Source organism: Triturus cristatus, chromosome 7 (genome assembly GCF_964204655.1).
Source record: "Triturus cristatus chromosome 7, aTriCri1.1, whole genome shotgun sequence".
Lineage (NCBI taxonomy): Eukaryota > Metazoa > Chordata > Amphibia > Caudata > Salamandridae > Triturus > Triturus cristatus.
The window spans coordinates 1,340,818,573-1,340,842,982 of NC_140590.1; the positions used below are offsets into that span (position 1 = coordinate 1,340,818,573).

The window sequence follows — 24,410 nt, forward strand, 5'->3', positions numbered from 1 at the left end:
GGTGGCCCATGTGCCATCATCCAACTTTATTTTGGCAATGTGAGTCTTTGCTGCCCGTTTCCTAAGGAGACAAGCTAGGACCGTTCCTACTTTGTACACCCTGTGCAGTACCGTTGCTTCAGGGCTAAAAGAGCATTCTCCGCCTTGTTAGACCTATGGGTCCACAGCTGGACCCGGAGAATAGCCAAACCCCGCTTGTTGAGGGCAGGGGGTGTTCCTAGTCCAGTTTCTCAGAGCTTTGATGTCCTGGGACAGATTGTCCTCAAGTAAGCGAGCTGCCCGAGCTATAGCTATAGAAGTGATGTGACCCCGAATCTTGGCTTTAAAAGCGTCCCAGACCACGGGGGAAGGGGTTTCAGGTATGTCATTGGACGAGAAATAGGACAGGATAGCCTCCTGAATCTCGGCCACGTCCACGGGATCTCGAAGGATGTGAGGAGGTAGTCTCCAGCGAGGTGGGTGATGTGCGTGGGGCGAGCAAGCATGTAGCAGAAGCTCCACATGAGCATGGTCCAAAATAGAAATATCGGACAAGGAAGCCGAAAGATCGTCCCGTATCAGGGAGTGAGAAACAAACAGATAATCAATACAGGAATAGGAGCGATGAACGTGAGAATAATAAGAGTAATCCCGAGTGGTTGGAGAGTGATGGCGCCACACATCCAGCAGTTCCAATTCCGTAAACTGTTTTTAAGGGAGGCAGACATGCCACCCCCCCCCCCATGAAACGTACCAGCACTACGATCCAGTCCCGCATCCCATACCAAACTGAGGTCACCCCCTAGAATGAGTTGATGGTCATAGTGTGTAATCTGTTCCCGAAGGAGGTCCCTAAAGAAGAGATTCTGTGCTTGATTGGGAGCGTAAATATTGCAGAGAGTGAGCGTCTGTGACCCAACTCGGACCTCCACCTTGAGAAATCTACCCTCATTGCCCCGAGTCACTCTAGCTGCCCCCTGCTGGAAACCAGCCAGGCAAAGAATAGCTACCCCAGCCGTTTTAGGAGATGCAGATGCCTAGTATTGGAGGGGATATTTGGGGTGGGCCATATGGGAAGTGTCTGCCTTCACCAAGTGAGTCTCCTATTAGAAGATCATGACTGGGTTCTGTTGTAATAGGTATTGCCACACTTGGCGCCGCTTATTAGGGGAATTAAGTCCCTTGACATTAAGAGAAAGGAGTTTCAAACAGGATACAGAGGTCATGTTAATATAGAGTACAGGCAACCGTCATCAGATATAGTGAGAACAAAATGCAATGCAGAGCTCCCCAACCACCCCCAACAGACCTCCATGGGAAGCGAACACATTCATAATTCATCACAATGCCCAGTATGTTACAAGAACACTTCAATGCGCTAATGAACATTACTCGGTCGAGGAACAGAACATTCCCAATATCAGAGCCCTTCCTCCCTCTAAACAGGAATGCGGAAAGAAAGCAGGAAAAAGTAAAAGGAGAGCAAATTGTCAAAATTGAACGGCCAACGTGGCCAACAAGACCTATTCCAGTCCAGGAGCAGGCTACAAGCCGTCCCAGAGATGTCACTCTTAGGAATAGAGGGGTGGTGAGTCGCAGAAAGTCAGCACCACTATAGGGAGGCGCACATCAGCACTGCTGCCATGCTAAGTTCAGGGCGAAGAAGGAGAACACGGAGAGCATGAGAGTCCATCCCTGTCTTAGTGGGGGACCGCTGATGGCAAGAACAATGGTCCTCCGAAACAAGGCAGGCCGATCAGGTCTCCTTCGGCTGGGAACGAGTGGGTGACCGCCCTCCGTCAAGAGTGCAGATGATGAATAATGTCCTGTTTGGCCCGAGAGGACTGCCCTCCACGCTGAGATAGCCGCCGCGGTCTGAGTACTCTAGCCTACTGTGGCTTCGCAGGTTCTTGGTCCAGAGGAGGCAATCGTGAAGGGCTAGATGGAGGAGAAGGGATCTGGAGGCGAAGCAGTTGAGTGGCCTCCCGGAGAGATCGCAGCACACAGCGTTTGGATTCCCACTGAAAAATGAGTGCAAAGGGATGGCTCCACTGATACTGGATGCCCAACTCTCGAACCTTATCAGTGACAGGTTTAAAGTCCTTGCGACAGCGTAGCATGGTTGGAGCAAGATCCTGGAAGAGCTGGATGGGAGAACCCTTGCATGTTAAATCTGATTTAGAACGTGCTGCCTTTAAGATGGCCTCCTTCTCTGTAAAAAAAAATTAACCCTGGCCAAGATGTCAGGATCCAGGCCAGAGCAACCAGGGGGACCAGCCACTCGGTGAGCCCGATCCAGTGCAGGTGGGGAGGCATCATCATCCCCTCTGATCTTGTAGAGCAATTCCGCAACGAAAGTTGCAATGTCCGAGCCCTCTGCACCTGTCGGGACACCCCTCAGGCATATGTTGTTGCGGCGACTACGGTTTTCCAAGTCCTCCTCCTTGATTAGAAGTTCAATGTGTTGTTCCTCCAGGAGAGCCAACCGCTGTCAAAGTTGCTCTTGATCCTCCATGCAGGCAGCGACCGTCTTCTCGAGGTCATCTACTCGTCCTCCAATTTCTGTGACTTCTCTCCTGAACTCCTTAATGCAGGTTTGGACCTCAGTACGAAGAGACCCAATTTCGGACTTGATCTCCTGCAGAAAATTGGCCATAATGATTGGGTGAGAGGATCAGAGGAGCCCTCCTTCGAAGACGCCATAGATACAGAAGGTGCAGAACCAGGTTTGCTCCACAGGGCCGTCACGGGATTATCCTTGGGAGGTGCATCGATGTCCTTCCCAGCCTTAGAGCGTGGCATGACCCTTCAAACTCCAACACACTGAAGGGGGAGCCAGGGCAGGTGAAATAGGTTGGAGGCCGAGCACCTCCCCCAGTATGATGCTAGGGGCCTTCGCAATGGATAAGCGTGGGGCAATCCACAGGAGGGGGGAGCGGAGCAACAGTCTGTCCCCACAATGATCAAGGCCCCTCTCAGCACCCCCAACTCAGGCCACACGGAAATCCAGGGGTATCACAGGATTGAGCCTCTCATAGTTCCAACAGTTGCGACAGGTCCCCCAGCAATCGCCAATGGTGCCCCTCAAACAAACACCAGCGAGGGAAGGCCCCCAGTGAAATAGTGCTGAGCAGGGCTCCACCACAGCAAGGCGCACGTAGATACCTCGCTGTATCAGTCCTGCATCTAAAAGTCTCCAGAGAACCTCAGGGCGTCCCAACTGCAGAGACCGGGGGCGTAGTGTCAGGGGTGCCCGCTGCAGTCGGCTTCCAGCAGGGAGGCAAGGGCCCAACGCAGCCCCGCCGATCCCCAGGAATGCAAAGCCAGGCCAGGTACTATATCCAGCGTGCTCCTTCCACAAGAGAAAGTATGAGGCCCAGCATAGGAGCCCAGCGCAGGCCACCACTCATATCAACCCTCCTCACCTCACGAGGGCAGCGCAGCCATTTCGAGCCTCCATAACACCCGCGGTGCAGTGCAGGGTCCCCCTGGAGCAATCCCCAGCGCCAAGTGGGGAAGCACAAGATGGCGGCAGATGCAGTGTACACAACTGAAAGTGCTTTTCGTGTACAGAGGATGCACCTATAGTCTGGACGCCAGCCGGGTTCGTGAAGGTTCCCGATGCGGCACTGCAGGCCGGGCGAGGAGCTCCGTGTGCAGTACACGCTCCGGAGCCAGGTGGGATCCAAAATGGCGGCCGTGGGCACCCGAGTCAGGCCCCGGTGCCAAGCCACTGCAGACACCTCTATCCGCAATCGAGGAGGAGCGCCGGGCAAACAGAGGACTCCCCGGGACCTCCAATTCCCATACGCCACTAGAAACGTCGCCAGTAATGCCCAGGAGCCGCTATAAATGCTTCTGAAGGCAGCAGCCAGCGGGAGCTCTCACGGCGTGCAGCTCACTCCATGTGCACCGCGACCACGCCCCCTTTCTAAAGTTTTTAAACGTTTCAAAATATATAACTAAGATTTGATTCACAGATAACTCTGATCGTCCCTTACTGTTAGAGTAACATAAACATTTGGTTCGAGAGTTGAGTGAGACGTTTCTGTGATTCTTTTTTTTATACTGAGGCTTTCTTGAGACTGTACAGCACGAGCATGGACCGCAAAGCTAATAAGGTACCTACTTTTAAAAAGAAATCAAACTCGGATTAGAAGTCTGCAGCTGATGGTCAGACATGGACGAAGTACATTTATATGCAGAACATAATACTTGATGTAGCCTTGGGAGAAAAAACTTAACTGTCGCAAAGAACGTTATTTTAATATTTTCACAGATTATGGCTGCTTTAATTAAATGTCTCCCGGTTATAATTGTGATCTATTGAGATTCATGTTGCAAATACCCAAAAAATCACATTGATTTTACTTGACTCGAAAAAGAAAATGAGCGTGTAAATGTATCTCCCAATATTCTAAGGCCTAATTCTGTCACCAAGTAACCTATGGGCATCTTCTGTCTCCTCTATTGAGGAGCAACGTTCCATAGCACCGTATTCGGCCAAATAAACATTTAAAAATATAAATACTATTGGTCACCTGTATGTATCACTCAAAACTTCCTGGATTTTCAGACTAATTTCTTGCATTTAACTCTGAGTCTTAGCTTTACCACCCTATTCCCTTTCTGGTCTCCCAGCAATGCAATATAAACGTTTACATGAAAAATACATGTTCTAAAGGGCATTTTCCTTGGGATTACTTTGGGGCATTTTTAATTCTTGGAGTACATTTGTTGTGATGGCTGCATTCCTCAATTTTTTAGAACTATACCACCATATTTTTATTTTTTTATTTTTTTTCCTCCAGTGTTGGAGGCAGGGGCACCCCCACTTTCTGGCAATGTTTCGTTTAGCCACCCCTGCCGCAAGAGCCAGCCACAAGCCCTGGTGTCTGGCCCAGTCAGCGTCCGTTTTCATCATCAGTAGTAACCACTTAGCGTCAAGGGGAACTGTCACACCCACCACCCTGGACCATGACCTCTACAACCCCGTGCCAGTAGTGGACGATCTCAGGACAATCCCAGAGGATATGTATAAAGGTACCCTCCCCTCGACATCCCCTGGCACATCTAGCATCTGTGATCTTGCCCCATGAGTAAAGGCTGGTGCGAGGGTAGTATATGTGGTGTAATATTTTGAGTTGGACTAGTTGAAAGCGAGGGCGCATCTCTATTTCTCTGGGACTCTGAATCGCCTCCTGCCACTCTTCCTGGTCTAGGGGCCCTAGGTGTTTCTCCCATGTGTCACGAAGGGTCGTCACGGGGTCCGGCATATTGTTGATTAACTCACGATAAATCGTGGATGTTGGTTTTTCGGGAATAGGATCCAGAAGCACTCTGTCTTCCAGTGGGGAGTACTTTAGAATAGAGGTGCCACTGTGGACATGTACACGCAGCGCGTGGACCAGCCTCAGGTAGTGGTAGTGTTGCGTCTGGTTAAGGTTGTATTCTTGCTGGAGGGCTTCGAAGGGAAGGGGAGAGTCGCCCTTCCAGACATCCCCAAGGTATTCAGTACCAATCAATTTCCACCCTCAAAAGCCTGGTAGGGCAGCTACCTTTTTTTTTTTTCTTTTGCAGAGTTTTATATAGCGTGAACTTGACCCGAATCCAATCGGGTATCCGAGCGCTTTACATAGCACCAGTTACGTTACATGAGGACACACATTCATTTTTTGTTAGGCACAGGGAGATTAAGTGATTTGCCCAGAATCACAGGATGTTCAGCATCATTACCGAGACTCGAACCAAGTTCCCCAGGTCCGAGGTAGAGCGCCCTAGCCGTTAGGCCAACTCCTCTCCCCAGCGCAGGGGGTCCCTTAACCATGATGGGGTCCTACCTGTCAGCGTTCCCGACCAGCCAAGAAGTCTCTTGGCTTCCCTCCAACATTGAATTACCACCCTGGTGTGATCCGGCCACTCTGGTCCGGACTTTCGGGAGTAAAGGAGGGGCTCGCTGTTTCCCCCCCGGCATGGGGGCCCTATCTGCTCTGTACGCCAGCTCGCCCATGTGAGTATACCCAATTATTGACGACCTGTCGCTGGGAGACCAGTAAGAGTCTGATGTCAGGGACAGCCAGGCTCCCCCATCATAGACCCCACACTGTAACTTATGCAGTGCTATTCTCAGGAAACCCCAATTCCACAACAGAGTTCTGACTTTCTGTGCTACCTTCTTAAAGACCGCCTGAGGGACAGGATAAGGGGTATTCTGAAGCACATATAGGAGGCGCCGTAGTGTCATCTTGTACAAGGCTGCCCTGCCTATGAGTGTGAGTGTAAGGGAATGCCAGTGACCAACTTCGGCACTGAGATGCCGCATCTGGGGTCCTAGATTTCTGTCAAGGAACTCCTTCTGGTTCCGGGTGACGAAGATGCCCAGGTATTTAAAGTCCTCCAGCACCACCGGGGCCTTGCACTGCCATACCACAATATTTCTGATGGTCAGTGCTTATCTGATCATTGCATTTGTGTCGCCCATTATTCACGCTGTAGCTCAGTGTTGCAGACTGAGCACATTTGACTGTTACACAAACATTTCTATAGTACGTTCATGATTCTCCCTGAGCTCAGCTTCTAGGGGGGGGGGGGGGGGCACTTATATGCTTTTTTGAACTACTAAGGGCCACCAAGTACGACTAGAGTTCCATATTGTGATGCATCAATTCATTCACAAGATGGCTTTTTCTGAAAATATGACACTAAACGTTAGTGCAACTTCAGTGGTTCCTTTGTGCTGTATTAGCATCCGAACAACACTTTGATGGAGAACGTGTTCCGAATAATCTTTCCACATTTTACTTATATAGAAAAGAATGTCTGTGTCAAATGTCACTAATCGCACTCATTTTTACAAACCACTCTTTGGAACTTCAGTTATATGGGTTTTATTGTGTGTTACACTGGCTTATTGAGTGAGACCGGATATCCCCCTCTGATTTTAGTGCGTGGAGGCCATGAGCCAGCACCTTTGAAAATTGTTCCATCACCACTGCTCGGGTATGGTGCAGCCTTGACCCTAGACACAGTCACATTTCATCACAGTTCATCCACAAGAAGGATCTGTCTGGCTGACCTTGATTCCAGCCCCATTGGCCGGTCTCCAGTCTTTCTGTGCCCCTGGTGGCCGTGGCTTTGCCTGCCATTGATCTTTCTGCCCCTTTCCCTTTTGATTGAGGGACTGTTATCAGCTGAGACCTAATTCCTGTGCCCTGCGGCAATATATTCCACATCTCAGCTGCCCATCTGGTGACGCTCTGCTTGATGTTTAACTCCTTCGTATCTCAATCTTACTACCCATGTTCCAACACCTCACAACAGCTGCCTTGTTCACATGCTCAAAACCTCTCTTTTTACTGTTCTTGCAGCTCTACGAAAAGAGCGCGGCACAAATCTGGAAAATATTACCCACAGGAAAACCCGGATTACGCTCGACGGGTAAGGCTGCATGATATTTTATCCTTAATGGTAAAATGATAGAGCGTGATAACAGAACCAATGAAGGGGTTGGAGGAAGGGACTAAAAGATTGGGGAGAGGGTGTCTTGTTAATGTGTGTTATAAGACTGGTTTAAAATATGAATCTTTCTGCTATTGCCTAATTAATGCGACCTCACACTGGCCCTTTTGCCACTATTTTTCTCCATTTATTGTTAGACATTAAGATTCTTCCTTGTGAGGGGCTCTCTTCACAGGCACGTTTAGGATCTGTGGGATCAAGATTGAGAGCCTCAGAAGAATACTGTAATTAACCAAAACCATCTCTCCCTCCAACCCATGCCTGCTCAGAACCATAAACTATAAATAAAGTATCTCAGCATGGACAACCCAGTGCAGTAACGAGCTAAGTGGACTATGATCTAAAGGAATACCATAAGGGGGTCTGCAGATAAGCTCAAAGCTGTCCGTTTACTGAAAACCATTAACTGTGCGTCTGTATCACACTTCATCATCCAACACACTGCTACGCGCTGTCCCATAACTCGATAACCGCACCTTGGGGGTCATTACGCATGATGTGAAAACACTTCAAAACAAAGACGGAATGCTTCCAACCACCACACACCCTACATGGTGTAAGATGCTGCTAAGGTAAGTGCACTGCTGTCTCACATAGGGGCAGTAAGCTCTATGTGAATGCTACAAAACAATGAGGCCTGAGCATTCCATTGTTTTGGCGTACAATGCAAATCCTGTACCACAGTCCCTCTGCCACTCTTGGCCAATTTCTGCACATTGGCTATGTTTTGGATTGGCTTATCTCCACTCGCACCCAAAGCAGAGCTTCGGCAAATACTAGAAAAACATTGTGTTGGTTGACCTGTCTGGGCATGCACACTGGCCGCCCACTCAAGGCAGCATATGCGGCAAGTGTTTGCTGCAGGGCACACCATAGTACTGTTTCCAGCTCTCCATTTCAATCACACGGAACGCTAGACAGACAGAAGGTTTGAGGAAGTGGGATCCAGCATATTATTTTTCCTTATCAATGCCTAATCGGACACCTCCACCTGATCGTAGTGTTGTGGTAAACACACTATTAGCATGCCATTTATTTTTTTGAAGGAGTATTATTGTTAGCCCATTAGTTGGGAGATACTCATCTGCATTTGAAGAATGTCACAACCCTCTCACCCACTGGGCTGTTTAACCCTTGACTGTCTACAAGGCAAAAAAGCAGATCGTCGGCAACATTTTATTTAGCATTTCACAAGTCCACCATCAGCCATTCCTAACTTGTTTGTCCACCGCATGATGCATTGCGATGCTTGTAATATTGCTTTTTGCACTCATCGCTACCCTAGAAAGCGGTGGGGACCAAAATGCCAGAATTGGTTGAAGGTGTTGTACTTGACAGGGAGCCTCTTGTCAGCTAGGTTGCACAATTTTACAAAGTAGTCTAGTCCACTTTAAAAAAAAAAAATAATCGTTGGTTTCATAGGTAAAACCAAAAGTAAAATGTGCTCATACATTTTGTGACAGTTCAGTCGTTTACTCCCATCCTGCGTTAAAAGAAGTACTGGAAATAAGTATAGTTTATATTTTGTGAAGGGAAAATTTTATACTACGCTCCACGGAAAAGGTACAACGTGGACAGCAGCAGCGTAGCCTTCCCTAACACAAAGAATAAAGGAGAGGCAGCAGGAGGAACATCATATGATGATCTCACAAATATAAGATGGGTACTGCACAGGGTATGGTATGTGCATTTGTAAAGCTCACTATCACCCTGGTGTCCTGTCGCTGAACTAAACCGGTAACTAAAGAAAAGAGGAGGTAAAGGACTGTATATGCTCTCTGTAGTCATGAGCATACGGAATAAGCCAAATCTGTTATCAATCATTCTTCCCCTCACTTATAATAGTGAACCTCACCTACTAAGTGTTGTATACTTTACATATAACACTCCTATCTAGCTCTGGAAAGCATTCATTAGTACTGCTGTTCACAGGTTGACAAGTCTCCTCATTAGAGATACCCTGTTGTGGGTGAGATTATGTCCTTTGTTGACATTATGCCCTTTGTTAAACTGTCAGACCTATTTAGGTCGGGCCTGGGCATCCCATGCGCTGCTCTGCGAGGCATGCCGTATTGGAGTATGTACTTGAAGCCCCACCCACTCCCCGCCCATATTTATCATTATCCTTCTTAAATATTGGCTTCTGTTTCCTTAATAGGCTTGTTAGTCCCTCATTAGTACCGCCTTGTCTCACTCGGTATGTCTTTTAGTCTGTAAGCACTATTTTCTTCGAGTTTCTCCTACTGCAGGCACAACATGCTTTCCTGTACCATTCAGGAGGAGTACAGTGTGATAGATAACCATACACTTAGGATAGAATGTATGTCTTTTGTCCAGCCGGACAAGAATTTATTTTCATAGTATTTTTCAAAAGTAGTATCAAATAAAACATTCAAATGACAAGTGGTCACAGACGTGACCAACAGAACACAAGACAGAACAATGAACACAGAATTGGCCAAAGGGCAAGCCAAAATGGGTCTGTACAGTTGTTCTCAGTATAGACAGACACAAATTAATCATTTAACACCGTTGCACAATGTGTTATAGCTTGAGTCTAGTGCATAGGGTGTTTGGGTGTCGACGACGTTTCGATGCCACATTGAGTATAGGGCATCATCTTCAGGACAAAAAAATAATGCACTGCTGTCTTGATAATATATCACACCTTTTTTACAATTCTAAGGTGGCAGAGAGTCGACGGTTCATTATAGGCGCAGGAGCGCTCAACAACTGGACTTTGGGGGTTGCTGACAAGGGCCACCACTATCGTCATCCTTGGCCAGCATGCCCACAGTACCATGACACATCTAGGTAGACCCGCTGAGAGTACCCTTCGGGTTTATGAGTACCCTATCTTCGCTGAGCAAGCCAGAGGAGAAAATCTTTCATGCTGACATGAGACGCTGAAGTCTCTGCAAGTATACACTCCAGCATGCACCGGTCTGACATTCCTCGCGGGGTGTCAAACTCAAGACCAAGACGGAGTCCTTCATTCTCTCACAGCAGGTAATGGGGTTGGCTCTTTCCTAGTGGGATTCTTGGCTATAAACCTACATACATGCTAGGTACACTTGGGCACATCTAGTTAGGGTTTGCATCATAGGAGTACTCATGATTACTGCCATGCATATATTCACTGTTTTAGCACCATGGTAGAATTCTACCTTTTATTTGGTGCTTGTAATCATATCTATTTCTGTCTAATGGTTGTTGCAGCACACGTATTTTATACTAGAATGAAGCTGGTTCAATAAATACTTATTGAAAACGTCCCCACCGTTTATTCTGTGTATCTCTCTGAGACAAAGTGAGCACGAGTGACTGAGCGAAAAGTACTATACTGTTTCCACGATCCCTGAGGGGTCATGGTTCTCATGTTGGATAGTTGCCAGAAACTATTCACTCCTTCGGTAAGAGGAGCTCATAGTGGCACTGTAATCTAGCTGGTCTACAGGTACACATATCCTGTGGGGGTGTCTGGAATCAGTCTGGACACCAATCTCATAGTGTGTTGTCTAAACGTGCAGATTCTGTATAGATTTATTGGAGCTACATGACATGGCGCCTCCAACGTTGGTTTGGTTTTTACTTAATGGTCAAATCTGAGTAGTTCAGTCGTGCTTTCCCAGAGACCCCTACTCACAGTTACCCAGAGACATCTAGAATGGGGAGGGAAAAATCCGCCACAGCTGTGTAGGCATATCCTATGTATTGGCTGTAGGTATATTCAATCTTGAAGGATTATAGTTCCCGAACATTGTTCCAAACCATTTCTCTTTTTCCATAAAGCTTCCACCCATAATGTCTCAAAGATCAGACACAGGGGATAGAGGTACTAGTGGGGAGGAAGTTGAGCAAGATGGTGCTTTAAAAATTTCTGAAAATTGTAGAAATGCACTTGCTTCAAAATTAGAGAATTTTGGTCTCTCAGCATTAAGCGGGGACCATAACCTTTGTGATTAAGGCACACGAGGTATACAGAACAGAGGTGTTCTATTCATGGGTCAAATTCCCACCTGCAGATGCACGCACAAATAAATTTCATTCTTACACTCCAGATGAGATACCAGATGAATAAAATCCATATGAGGACATAGAAGTCCTGTTAACGTACCAGGAACATATAAACTGGTTTAAAGAAAAAGTGAAACTCAGTCCGCTCAGCTGAGATAGAGTGACTTGGCCGGGTCTAGCTGCTTACAAACCGGACTCAGAAATTGACACTTTGCCAATTGCAGACTTACGTCCACTTCACAAAGAAATAACAGAACTTTGTAGAAATCAAACACAGTTCGTTGCGCAAAATCTTACACATCAACCTACAAGGGTCACTCCAGCATGTCAACTACAAGGGACTGCAACAAAAATCACCCCACAAACGCTGAACGTGATTATGGGAAGAATGCTCCCTAAACGTGAGCAAATGCCATTCTGTATAGCACAGAAAATAGCACAGCTTGAGGCAGTGTTTCCACACACAGGCCCACAAGAAAAACACAGAATACTTCTAATTTGCTTGCCAGTGGGGATAGCTGCCCCAATCTAGGATTGTACCACTTTGGGTACAGTTTTTGCTGCCATTTATACCAGAACACATGGTACCCTCTCAAAAGCAGTCATAGCAGAAGAATTGAAACAAATACAGAATGAATACAGGCAGACCCTGCCCTGGACTTAGAGATGAAATTGATAGGCAATTTTCCCCAGGTATCAACAATCATGTTAGCAAACATAAAAGGGGAGGCAGCTGCGGTGGATCTATGCCAATGCTTGAGGGAAGGCACTCCTGCACAACAGGAGCAAGAATTACCTAAAATTATCGAAGTGACATACGCTACATTGGGTAGAGATCATTTGGGAGCTAAACCTGTGAAGCTACAATTGATGGGTAATACTTAAAAGGTTAACTCAAAGCAAGCACCCGATTCTTCCAAAAAGGATGGGATAATAAACATTTTAAAAAACTGAATACATCAAAAGCACGGGTGGGTCTCCTCAACAGGAGTCTTCTGACAGGAAATATAACCTTAGGAACTGTCACAATATTTAAAAAACCTGACCTGTATCAGGGTACTAATACACGTTACTCTAGTTCCTTTCAGGGTTCATCAAACTCAGACCAAAGATCAGAAAGCAAGTCAAGCCAAGCGACACACATCGCACTTTAAACTACATTATCAAACAAGAAGGTAAACCAAAATCAAAACCTCAATTCAAAAAGGAGGTAGTTGGACTTAAAATAAGAAATGCCCAGGCTACTGAGGACTTCTGAATGTGGAATGGGCTCTGATGATGCTAAACAGTGCTGTAGAAGTAACAATAGCTTGCCAGAACCTGATGGAATTTCTGGTGACAGCAGCATTGAATGAGCATATCACGGTGGAAACACCTGATACAAGGGCAAGCGTCCCACATCAGTTATATGAAATGACACTCCAGATGGGGGTGGACAAACAAACGTTGTAGGCTCTCTTTTTGGAAAACCTGACTTATGGAGATGATATCCGTTTGGCTGAAAAAGATTGGCCACCTGAATTTATGGACTGCTCAAAAGGAGAAAACATTATTTTACCGGCTTTCTCCGACCTCGTTCTACAAGCACTAAAACATTTGTCACATGCAGGAGTGGGCGGTAGCACTAGCTCCTGCATTCTACCGCAATCATGTAGGGTGGGATGCTGAGTCACCTCACCATGAAATCCCAGTAAAAACTACTCCAATTCCACAGAGACAGTACCCAATAAGACATGACGCAAAAAACAAGTCAGGGAGACCTTGGATAAACTTGAATACCATGGTGCAGTAGAGAACTGCACCTCTTTAATGAATAATCCTTTGTTTCCTGTAATGAAACCAGACAATTCATACCATCTAGTTTTAGACTCGGGCAGTTGAACACAAAAACATTTGCAGTACAAAATGCACACAGTGCCACATTAATGAATAGCATTGTGCAGAAGAAATGCAAAAAGACATTAGATATTTCAAATGGATTGTCCTGCCAAAATATAGCACCTGAAAGCAGGTATTCAGCAGCATTTTCGGCCCTCGCCTCTTAACATCAATTCTGCAGATTGCCCCAAGGGTATAAGAATAGCCCTGGGTTGTTTTCAGTAAGAGCATCAGAGTTACTTCAAAACTTTGAGGAGGCATTGTCCTATATAGATGATATTTATCTGGTGGATGATGAACTATTGGATCATTTGACCAGGGTGAACAACATAATTCTGGGGTTCGCCTCTGAGGGCTACAAATTCAACTTTAAAAAATGTCCCACCTCAATGTCCTATTTTTAGGATATGAGCTCTTGAGTGAAGGTAAAAGCCTAGCAGCTATTATTCTAGAAAAATGTGCATTACTCCAACCTCCAAAAACTTCCCTAATTTTGGCAGAACATACATTTTGAATTGCGACAAAAAAGTTAAACCTTTCTACAACTTGATTAGACCCGATTTTTCAGCTCGACATTGGGCACAGGAACACACAAGTTCTCCGTTCTTTACAAGCTAACACAATTGCTTCCAAACACTAACACACATGTGTAAACACCACAAATTTGGTGATCCGTGTAATTGCGGGTCAATCCGGGTACACTTACCTAACCTTCAATGAAGACGAAACAGTACCCATTGCATCCAGATCTCTTTTGTACACAAACGCTGAAATACTTTTTGCATCAACTGAAAAAATACTAACAGCTGTACAGACTGCGAGAAAGAGCACTAGCTAAGGGGAAACGCATAATTGTCATGACTTCAGTACCAACATTAGAGGCTGTTACAAAAGTGAGCATTCCAAAAGCATGCATCCACGATGTATACAATAGGCTAATTTTCTCACTGCAACAAATGTAGATCGTAAGCATCCCAGGCCTACAAATTTGAGTGTAGGCATTTCCACAAGACAACCATCAGAGACACAGTCCTAAAATTAGAACGGTATACAAATTTACAGTTGGCTAAGCAAAATAATCTTTCTCCTAAGGGGGCCTAAACAGGATCCTCACAGAGCAAACAGTTGATATCCATATTTTGTAACCAGGGATAACCAACACCAAAACCGTTGGCTACTATGGTAATCTCTGAGATACCATGTAATAAAACACCAGTACTTAGGCTTTAATATTTATAACAATCCAAACATAAATCCCTATCGACTTCAGCATATGCTTTTCACAATAAATACAGCTGTCCTAGTTCCCATATCATAACATTTCATCATAAACAAATCAGGCCTATAACCTTGATCACTAGCTTGCCACCATACTCTACTCATTCTTGCTGTATCGAGCATAGGCTTTGCCACAATTCAAAAAATCCAATACAAGCAGTCTGTTTAGTGGAAGCACACAAATCCTGTCCAATCAAATCCTGTAATCAGTGGAACCAACATAGTCTCTAAGCCCTTCTCTCAGTAACACACAGAGCTCTTTTTGGCTGGCTAAGGTCAGGTTTATCTTGAGGGTTTTATATAGCGCAAACAAGACCCTTGTGGGAAACGGAGTGCTTTCCAAGATAAATATCAAGGACACAGGCATAGAGTAAAAAACAAATTTCCATACAAATAAAGAATCGCGGAATCACAATAACCCTAGCAAGGTAATTATCGAGGACACATAGGCAGGTGACAGTTAAACTGGCATCTCTGACCTAACAATGCATGTAGATTAGTGCAGCCCTGGGCATCCCATACTGTTCACAAACGCAAAATTTTACTCTGAAGTCTAAAGTTAATGGTGTAAGGGGGGGGTACTGGGACTTCAATATATTCCTCATAACCGCTCTCCTCCCATTTTTGCTGCTGCCAGAGCAAACCATACACTATGGTATCTAAGACAATTTAGCAGCATTAGTGTTGTGTGTGCTCCTAAATGTTCCAGCCCAAGCAGCTAAACTGCTGCTGGCTCAGACAGATGGATAAATAACCCATATAATCACAGCTGCTTAGAGGGGAATCCAGTTTTTCTGTGGAAGCGCACAACTTCTGCCCAATCAAAGCATGAATGCCTAGCTACTAACATGAGTTTTTTTTAGGTTGATCACATTACGTCTGGCGACAGACTTAACTAATACAGAAAAGCTCTAATGTTAGATGCTGTCTTCCAAGTCCAATTTACAGTCTGTTAAATTTTAAATTCAGGGAGCTGCAAGAGGGAATGCCTAAAAGCTTACCAAAGCAGTTTGCACAAATTTTACAGCCCAGCTGTACACTGCAGCATTTCCCTTTCTAATAGCATCACAGAGCAGTTTAAGTAGTAGCTTTGTTCATAGACATGAAACTGATTGAGCGGCAGAGACGTTTTAAGGCAAGGGCAAAGAGGGCATTGACCCAGGGTCCCCACCTTCCAAGGAGTCACCTAATGAAGTGAGTGAACAGTCAGAATTCCTGCGATATTTGTCGCTCTTAAAACCAGCTTCAATTTTTTTAACTTCACAGCGGAGCTTGCATAACAGAAAATTAGGGCCACATTTACTAAGGGATTATCTCAATAGAGCATTACTTGGGTGGGTTAGTGCAACCACCTGTTTTTTAAACCTTTGATGCAAAGCCTGATCTACTGAAGACAGCTACATTTTTTTTTTGTATCCAAAGCCATGACATGGTATTGAATCAGATCCTAACATGGAGAAATGCTTTCATTGCTGTAAAGATCCAACACATTGCATGTGTGCTGCACTCTATAGCCTTAACCCTCACACTCTCAGCCAGATTGTGGATTTTCTCTGGCTTTTCATATAATTTCTCTCTCCTTACTTCACCTTACATCACCCTTAACCCAGTCTCTTACCCTCTTTCTCCGTTTCAGCTCTCTACCTCACCTTTGTCTACCTCACATATCAATATACCTAAAATATCTCCCTCATTACATTTGGTCTCATCTCTCCACCTCCACTCACTCTCTACCTCATTTCTTTCTCTCTACCTCACTGAATTTTTTCCATTGGTCCTACCAGTTTCTCGCCTCCCTCTATCTCACTTCCCACACAACCTAATTTCTAGCTTTCCTGCTGTCCCCGGTACCTTACTTCTCTCTCAGCCCTTTCTCTATCTCACCCCTCCACATCATCTCTCGATCTTATTTCTCTCTACCGCTCTTTATTACCTAAACTCTCAATTTATCTCCCCTTTAGTTCACTACCTCACCTCCTCTTTTGTTGATTCTACCTCTGTTCTTTCCTTTACCTCTCTAAATATCCTACACATTTCTGGGTACTTCTATTTCTACAGATCTTTTTCGCTAACATCAACTCATTTCTCTATCTTTCTCTCTCGACTTCCTTCTCCACTTCAGCTCTCCTCTACTTCAACTATCTCACTCAACCTCTTTCTTAATAGATCTCTGTACCTCAAAATAACTTATTTTCTGTCTCACAACTCTACCTCTGTATAAGCCTTACCTCTTTCTCTCACCTTCCTCTTTATGCTCCAGTTCTCCTTCACCCTTATACCTTTCTCTCTTCCCCACTACTCTTTACCTGACCCATTTTTCTATACCTCCTTTCATTTTGCTCTCAACCGTTCATGTTTCAAGACTGTTTACATCTACTTCTTGCTGACTATACCTCACTCAAATTCACCTTTTCTACATCCTTTCTTTCTACCTCGCCTCTTTAGGGACTGTACTTCTCTAGCCCTCCATTTCTTTTTTCCCCATTGCTATCGCTCTCCACCCCTCCATCACACTCTAAAACCTTATCTCTCTGCCTATCTTTTTCTTCCTAGATTTCCCTCTTCCTTCCTTTTCTCCTTTCCCTTTGGATACCACACCTTTCTTTCTTTACTTTACTTCTCTCCCTACCCCATATGTTTCCGCATCATCTCTCTACCCCCATCCTTCCACCTTCCCCTACTTTATGTATCTCGCTTTAGTATTTTCTTTGTTCCCTGTACAACATGTTAATGGTGCCCGGTTCCTTCTCTCTGACTCAGCAGGGTTACATGTAACTGTTTAGTCAGAGAAGTGCTTAAGTATAAGGAGGCTAGGGGGGACAGGTCAGAGGAAGAGAAATTAGGAGAAAGTTATTAGATTGCTACCAACTGAAAATCCTCATAGTAGTGTTTGATTTTAACTGCAGCATGCAAAAATGTGATGATTGGAATGCTTGAACTAATCTCAGCCAAGGCTATTTACTTGGGATGCATCCCAGTCCATTGTTATTTTGCAAACTATCCCACCTCACTTTGGTCTCAGTCATATGAAAATCTGTCTTGATCCATCTCGAATGGGAACAACTCAGCCTAAACTGCCAGGCCAGGTCCTCTCTGAACCAAACACAACCAACCCAGGACTAGTTTTGCTGCTATTAGGGCTCACCAGCCAGGTAAACCTTATTTCCAGTGGTACTGTGTGCACGTGACTGACTTCTGAGTATACCTGTCCCACTTAGGGTGGCCCACTGAAGTATACAAAAAGTGATGGATCGGATGCTTCAAATATTCTCAGCCACTGGTAATTATTCAGGCTGCTTCCCAGTCCTTCGTTATTTTGCTCACTATGCCACCTCAGCTTAGACCCAGCTGTGTCCAAATCGGTATTGGCCCTACTTCAATTGGAACAGTCCAGCCCCAACTGCCAAGCCAGGTCCTCCCTAAACCGGAACACATGGCTTGTGTTGGTAACTAGCTCTGAAGGTGAAAAAAGATGCACCTAGTTTGTGTTCAGGATGGGGTGAAATGAAGCAGCTTTTCTTTTTCCATGATTAAAGATGGCTGACTAATCCATTTCTTTTCGCAGGTGGATGAAATGCTCTCCAAAATGGCAGTTGGTGAGCTGGATTATTCCAATGTGCTCTGTCCAAGCAAGCCAGCAGTTGTTCACTCTCCCATTGTGAAGCATACAGCAGCGGAGTAGTTGCATTCAGTAGTAAAAAATGTTACCAAGAATCAAACATTTCTAATTTTGTATTGATCTGGCAGGACATGTGTGTCCTGGGAAAGACTAATCCATTATTGGTCTCTGTTGTTAATACAGACTGTTTTGGGGAGGAAATGTGGGTTTCCATTTGATGCTTTCCGACTGCAAAATAATTGCCCAAAAGGCAGCATCGGGTTCGTCCTACAATTGAGTTCATCTTCCTCAACACTTTTGGCGACAGGGAAGACCTCCTGTTTTTCCTGAATTTGCAGGTCTCCTGCATCTACTCAGTGCTATTATTATCCATGCTACTCACATACTTGGGACAACCCTCTGGGGCTATATATGTGCCCCTCCCATCAGTATCCGAGTGTTGTCCTACTCATTCTGACTTTAGTAGGTCTTCAGACATCCTGATGTAAGGTCCTTCTTGAAGAAACTGAGCAAGCTAAATATTGAGATTGCTGCCCTCTTTATTTGGGATTTCATGGGATTGCACCAATCGCTGGTGCTCCCTGTACCCTACCAGAAAGAGGTTGAGGGTTTACTATGGTGCTTGAAATGACTTGGTAGTTGTCATTGCTGGGAAAATATCAAAACCTGTTTTTCCATTACTAGAATAGGTAATTTCAGATTAAAAAAACCTTTAAGTCGAATCCAGTTTTAATGATCCAAAAAATAAACTTAATAAATCTGCAGCATGTCCCAAATGAACTGGTAAACACGTTTTTACCTTTACATATATGTTGTTCCAAAATCAACACTACCCTGGGGTCATTATGGGGTGTTTATGCATGGCAACAATCCATTAGAGCCAACTACAGGACGATCGGTTGACCCATTGGGTTTATATAGTATTGAATCATAATACAAAGTTTGTAATCCTGCTTTATGATATAATTTCTGCACTCTGTTGAAGTAATTGCACACTTAACTCTGTATCCGGCTATTCCGAAAGTGTGGTTAAAGAACCGCAATCAGGCTTTTGGCGCTCTAGCTGGTAACAAACAGTAGTTGTCGACAATTAAAAGGTGAATGGTGGTTATGTATTGATTTTGGAACTGATGAGAACATTTATTAGCCAGCGATGAAAATGCTGCTGTTTGGCTCAGATACCTATGAAGTACTGTTTGGTGAACACGTGGAAGCTGGTAATGAGCATGACCCATTCCTCCAGATTATGGATCAAGCACCATTTCACCAAGTTGGTATCTTGAAGTCTCGATTTTTTTAATTTTATTTAGAAGTTTTAGATGTCCACTTCAAACTGAATCGCCTTATCAGTTTGTCCTTTGTACAGTACCACACGTTTTATGTATCCTAGTTCGTTATAAGAATTGTAAAATAAGCTGAAGTAAAATAACTTCTGAGACAATACCAGCAATTGTGTTTTTTTTCTTTCTTAAAATGGTTGACACTGTACTTTTGGAGGTTTTCACAACCAGGAGATCAAAGTGAAGGGATTATTGGAATCACTTTGCGTCTTGGAGTTGTTGGGATTGAAAAGTAATGATCTACTAGCAAAATATGCAATACCTGTGAGCTTCAAATTCAACAAAGTGCATGGGTGAAAATCAAGGTGTTAGCTGGCCCTCCATCTCGCTGGTCATTCTGGGCAGGTTGAAAGGTGGTGGTGCCACCAATAATCTGTTCTGCGTCTACATTTAATGGCATTTCAATGTCCCCTCGACCTGTGGTGGAAATGTGCCGAGACCCCAGATTGAAGGCACAGGTCTCCTCCTGCTGTACCATTAAATCCATATTTTTGTTTAGGTGATTTGCTGTAGTAATCAAAAATGTTTTCTTGCTTGCTCCGGCATTACTCAGGATGCAAATGCAGTACACATAATTTTCAGGAGCGATACATCTTGCACCTTGTTCGCCTGCCTTATCATCCACCACCACCCCAATCAGACTTACGACCAGTGTACTGCCCAATTCCCAAGCTTGTTTGGAACACCTACAGACCCGCCGACCACCTTGAGTTGCAGTTTTAAATTCTCTTCTGGTCAGCCTGCAAACAGATTGCGGACCACCATCAAAATTATTTACCAAATTAAGGTTTTTAAGAGAAAAAATGATATTTAGCAACCGGTGTTCTACTGTCAGACACTGTTGGAGAAAACGGTGCTGGTAGTATCGCTGCGGTGTTAAAAAATGATTCCTCCAGGCTACAGAATTTCACACACATTTTCATTAAACGTAACACAAACAAAAACTATTTCTATTTCCCTAATTTTGGCAGAACAAAGATTTTGAATTGCGACAAAAAAGTAAAACCTTTCTACAACTTGATTAGACCTGATTTTTCAGCTCGACATTGGGCACAGGAACACACATAAGTTCTCCGTTCTTTACAAGCTAACACAATTGCTTCCAAACACTAACACACGTGTAAACACCACAAATTTGGTGATCCGTGTAATTGCGGGTCAATCCGGGTACACTTACCTAACCTTCAGTGAAGACGAAACAGTACCCATTGCATCCAGATCTCTTTTGTACACAAACGCTGAAATACTTTTTGCATCAACTGAAAAAATACTAACAGCTGTACAGACTGCGAGAAAGAGCACTAGCTAAGGGGAAACGCATAATTGTCATGACTTCAGTACCAATATTAGAGGCTGTTACAAAAGTGAGCATTCCAAAAGCATGCATCCGCGATGTATACAATAGGCTAATTTTCTCACTGCAACAAATGTAGACAGTAAGCATCCCAGGCCTACAAATTTGAGTGTAGGCATTTCCACAAGACAACCATCAGAGACACAGTCCTAAAATTAGAACGGTATACAAATTTACAGTTGGCTAAGCAAAATAATCTTTCTCCTAAGGGGGCCTAAACAGGATCCTCACAGAGCAAACAGTTGATATCCATATTTTGTAACCAGTGATAACCAACACCAAAACCGTTGGCTACTATGGTAATCTCTGAGATACCATGTAATAAAACACCAGTCCTTAGGCTTTAATATTTATAACAATTCAAACATAAATCCCTATCGACTTTAGCATATGCTTTTCACAATAAATACATCTGTCCTAGTTCCCATATCATAACATTTCATCATAAACAAATCAGGCCTATAACCTTGATCACTAGCTTTCCACCATACTCTACTCATTCTTGCTGTATCGAGCATAGGCTTTGCCACAATTCAAAAAATCCAATACAAGCAATCTATTTAGTGGAAGCACACAAATCCTGTCCAATCAAATCCTGTAATCAGTGGAACCAACATAGTCTCTAAGCCCTTCTCTCAGTGACACACAGAGCTCTTTTTGGCTGATCACATAAGGTCAGGTTTATCTTGAGGGTTTTATATAGCGCAAACAAGACCCTTGTGGGAAACGGAGTGCTTTCCAAGATAAATATCAAGGACACAGGCATAGAGTAAAAAACAAATTTCCATACAAATAAAGAATCGCGGAATCACAATAACCCTAGCAAGGTAATTATCAAGGACACATAGGCAGGTGACAGTTAAACTGGCATCTCTGACCTAACAATGCATGTAGATTAGTGCAGCCCTGGGCATCCCATACTGTTCACAAACGCAAAATTTTACTATGAAGTCTAAAGTTAATGGTGTAAGTGGAGGGTACTGGGACTTCAATATATTCCTCATAAACGCTCTCCTCCCATTTTTGCTGCTGCCAGAGCAAACCATTCACTATGGTATCTAAGACAATTTAGCAGCATTAGTGTTGTGTGTGCTCCTAAATGTTCCAGCCCAAGCAGCTAAACTGCTGCTGGCTCAGACAGATGGATAAATAACCCATATAATCACAGCTGCTTGGAGGGGAATCCAGTTTTTCTGTGGAAGCGCACAACTTCTGCCCAATCAAAGCATGAATGCCTAGCTACTAACATGAGTTTTTTTTAGGTTGATCACATTACGTCTGGCGACAGACTTAACTAATACAGAAAAGCTCTAATGTTAGATGCTGTCTTCCAAGTCCAATTTACAGTCTGTTAAATTTTAAATTCAGGGAGCTGCAAGAGGGAATGCCTAAAAGCTTACCAAAGCAGTTTGCACAAATTTTACAGCCCAGCTGCACACTGCAGCATTTCCCTTTCTAATACCATCACAGAGCAGTTTAAGTAGTAGCTTTGTTCATAGACATGAAACTGATTGAGCGGCAGAGACGTTTTAAGGCAAGGGCAAAGAGGGCATTGACCCAGGGTCCCCACCTTCCAAGGAGTCACCTAATGAAGTGAGTGAACAGTCGGAATTCCTGCGATATTTGTCGTTCTTAAAACCAGCTTCAATTTTTTTAACTTCACAGCGGAGCTTGCTTAACAGAAACTTAGGGCCACATTTACTAAGGGTTTATCTCAACAGAGCATTACTTGGGTGGGTTAGTGCAACCACCTGTTTTTTAAACTTTTGATGCAAAGCCTGATCTACTGAAGACAGCTACATTTTTTTGTATCCAAAGCCATGACATGGTATTGAATCAGATCCTAACATGGAGAAATGCTTTCATTGCTGTAAAGATCCCACACATTGCATGTGTGCTGCACTCTATAGCCTTAACCCTCACACTCTCAGCCAGATTGTGGATTTTCTCTGGCTTTTCATATAATTTCTCTCTCCTTACTTCACCTTACATCACCCTTAACCCAGTCTCTTACCCTCTTTCTCCGTTTCAGCTCTCTACCTCACCTTTGTCTACCCCACATATCAATATACCCAAAATATCTCCCTCATTACATTTGGTCTCATCTCTCCACCTCCACTCACTCTCTACCTCATTTCTTTCTCTCTACCTCACTGAATTTTTTCCATTGGTCCTACCAGTTTCTCGCCTCCCTCTATCTCACTTCCCACACAACCTAATTTCTAGCTTTCCTGCTGTCCCCGGTACCTTACTTCTCTCTCAGCCCTTTCTCTATCTCACCCCTCCACATCATCTCTCGATCTTATTTCTCTCTACCGCTCTTTATTACCTAAACTCTCAATTTATCTCCCCTTTAGTTCACTACCTCACATCCTCTTTTGTTGATTCTACCTCTATGTTCTTTCCTTTACCTCTCTAAATATCCTACACATTTCTGGGTACTTCTATTTCTACAGATTTTTTTCGCTAACATCAACTCATTTCTCTATCTCTTTCTCTCTCGACTTCCTTCTCCACTTCAGCTCTCCTCTACTTCAACTATCTCACTCAACCTCTTTCTTAATAGATCTCTGTACCTCAAAATAACTTATTTTCTGTCTCACAACTCTACCTCTGTATAAGCCTTGCCTCTTTCTCTCACCTTCCTCTTTATGCTCCAATTCTCCTTCACCCTTATACCTTTCTCTCTTCCCCACTACTCTTTACCTGACCCATTTTTCTATACATCCTTTCATTTTGCTCTCAACCGTTCATGTTTCAAGACTGTTTACATCTACTTCTTGCTGACTATACCTCACTCAAATTCACCTTTTCTACATCCTTTCTTTCTACCTCGCCTCTTTAGGGACTGTACTTCTCTAGCCCTCCATTTCTTTTTTCCCCATTGCTATCGCTCTCCACCCCTCCATCACACTCTAAAACCTTATCTCTCTGCCTGTCTTTTTCTTCCTAGATTTCCCTCTTTCTTCCTTTTCTCCTTTCCCTTTGGATACCACACCTTTCTTTCTTTACTTTACTTCTCTCCCTACCCCATATGTTTCCGCATCATCTCTCTCTACCCCCATCCTTCCACCTTCCCCTACTTTATGTATCTCGCTTTAGTATTTTCTTTGTTCCCTGTACAACATGTTAATGGTGCCCGGTTCCTTCTATCTGACTCAGCAGGGTTACATGTAACTGTTTAGTCAGAGAAGTGCTTAAGTATAAGGAGGCTAGGGGGGACAGGTCAGAGGAAGAGAAATTAGGAGAAAGTTATTAGATTGCTACCAACTGAAAATCCTCGTAGTGTTTTGATTTTAACTGCAGCATGCAAAAACGTGATGATTGGAATGCTTGAACTAATCTCAGCCAAGGCTATTTACTTGGGATGCATCCCAGTCCATTGTTATTTTGCAAACTATCCCACCTCACTTTGGTCTCAGTCATA

At 44.2% G+C, this 24,410-nt stretch overlaps 1 protein-coding gene across 3 annotated transcripts in view; it reads left to right on the forward strand.

Moving 5' to 3' along the window:
- The window catches only part of LOC146812000 (uncharacterized), a 356,521-nt gene that overhangs the window by 330,091 nt on the left and 2,020 nt on the right, over positions 1-24,410 (forward strand). For 2 of the 3 annotated variants that reach the window (XM_085618974.1, XM_085618975.1), the window contains exons 8-9: positions 7,347-7,416; positions 18,236-19,730. In XM_085618974.1, coding sequence (XP_085475100.1) covers positions 7,347-7,416; positions 18,236-18,352 — 187 coding nt within the window. In that variant the 3' untranslated portion in view covers positions 18,353-19,730. Of the gene's footprint in view, positions 1-7,346; positions 7,417-18,235; positions 19,731-24,410 lie in introns of those variants that run through there. The other variant, XM_085618973.1, reaches the window with a different exon arrangement.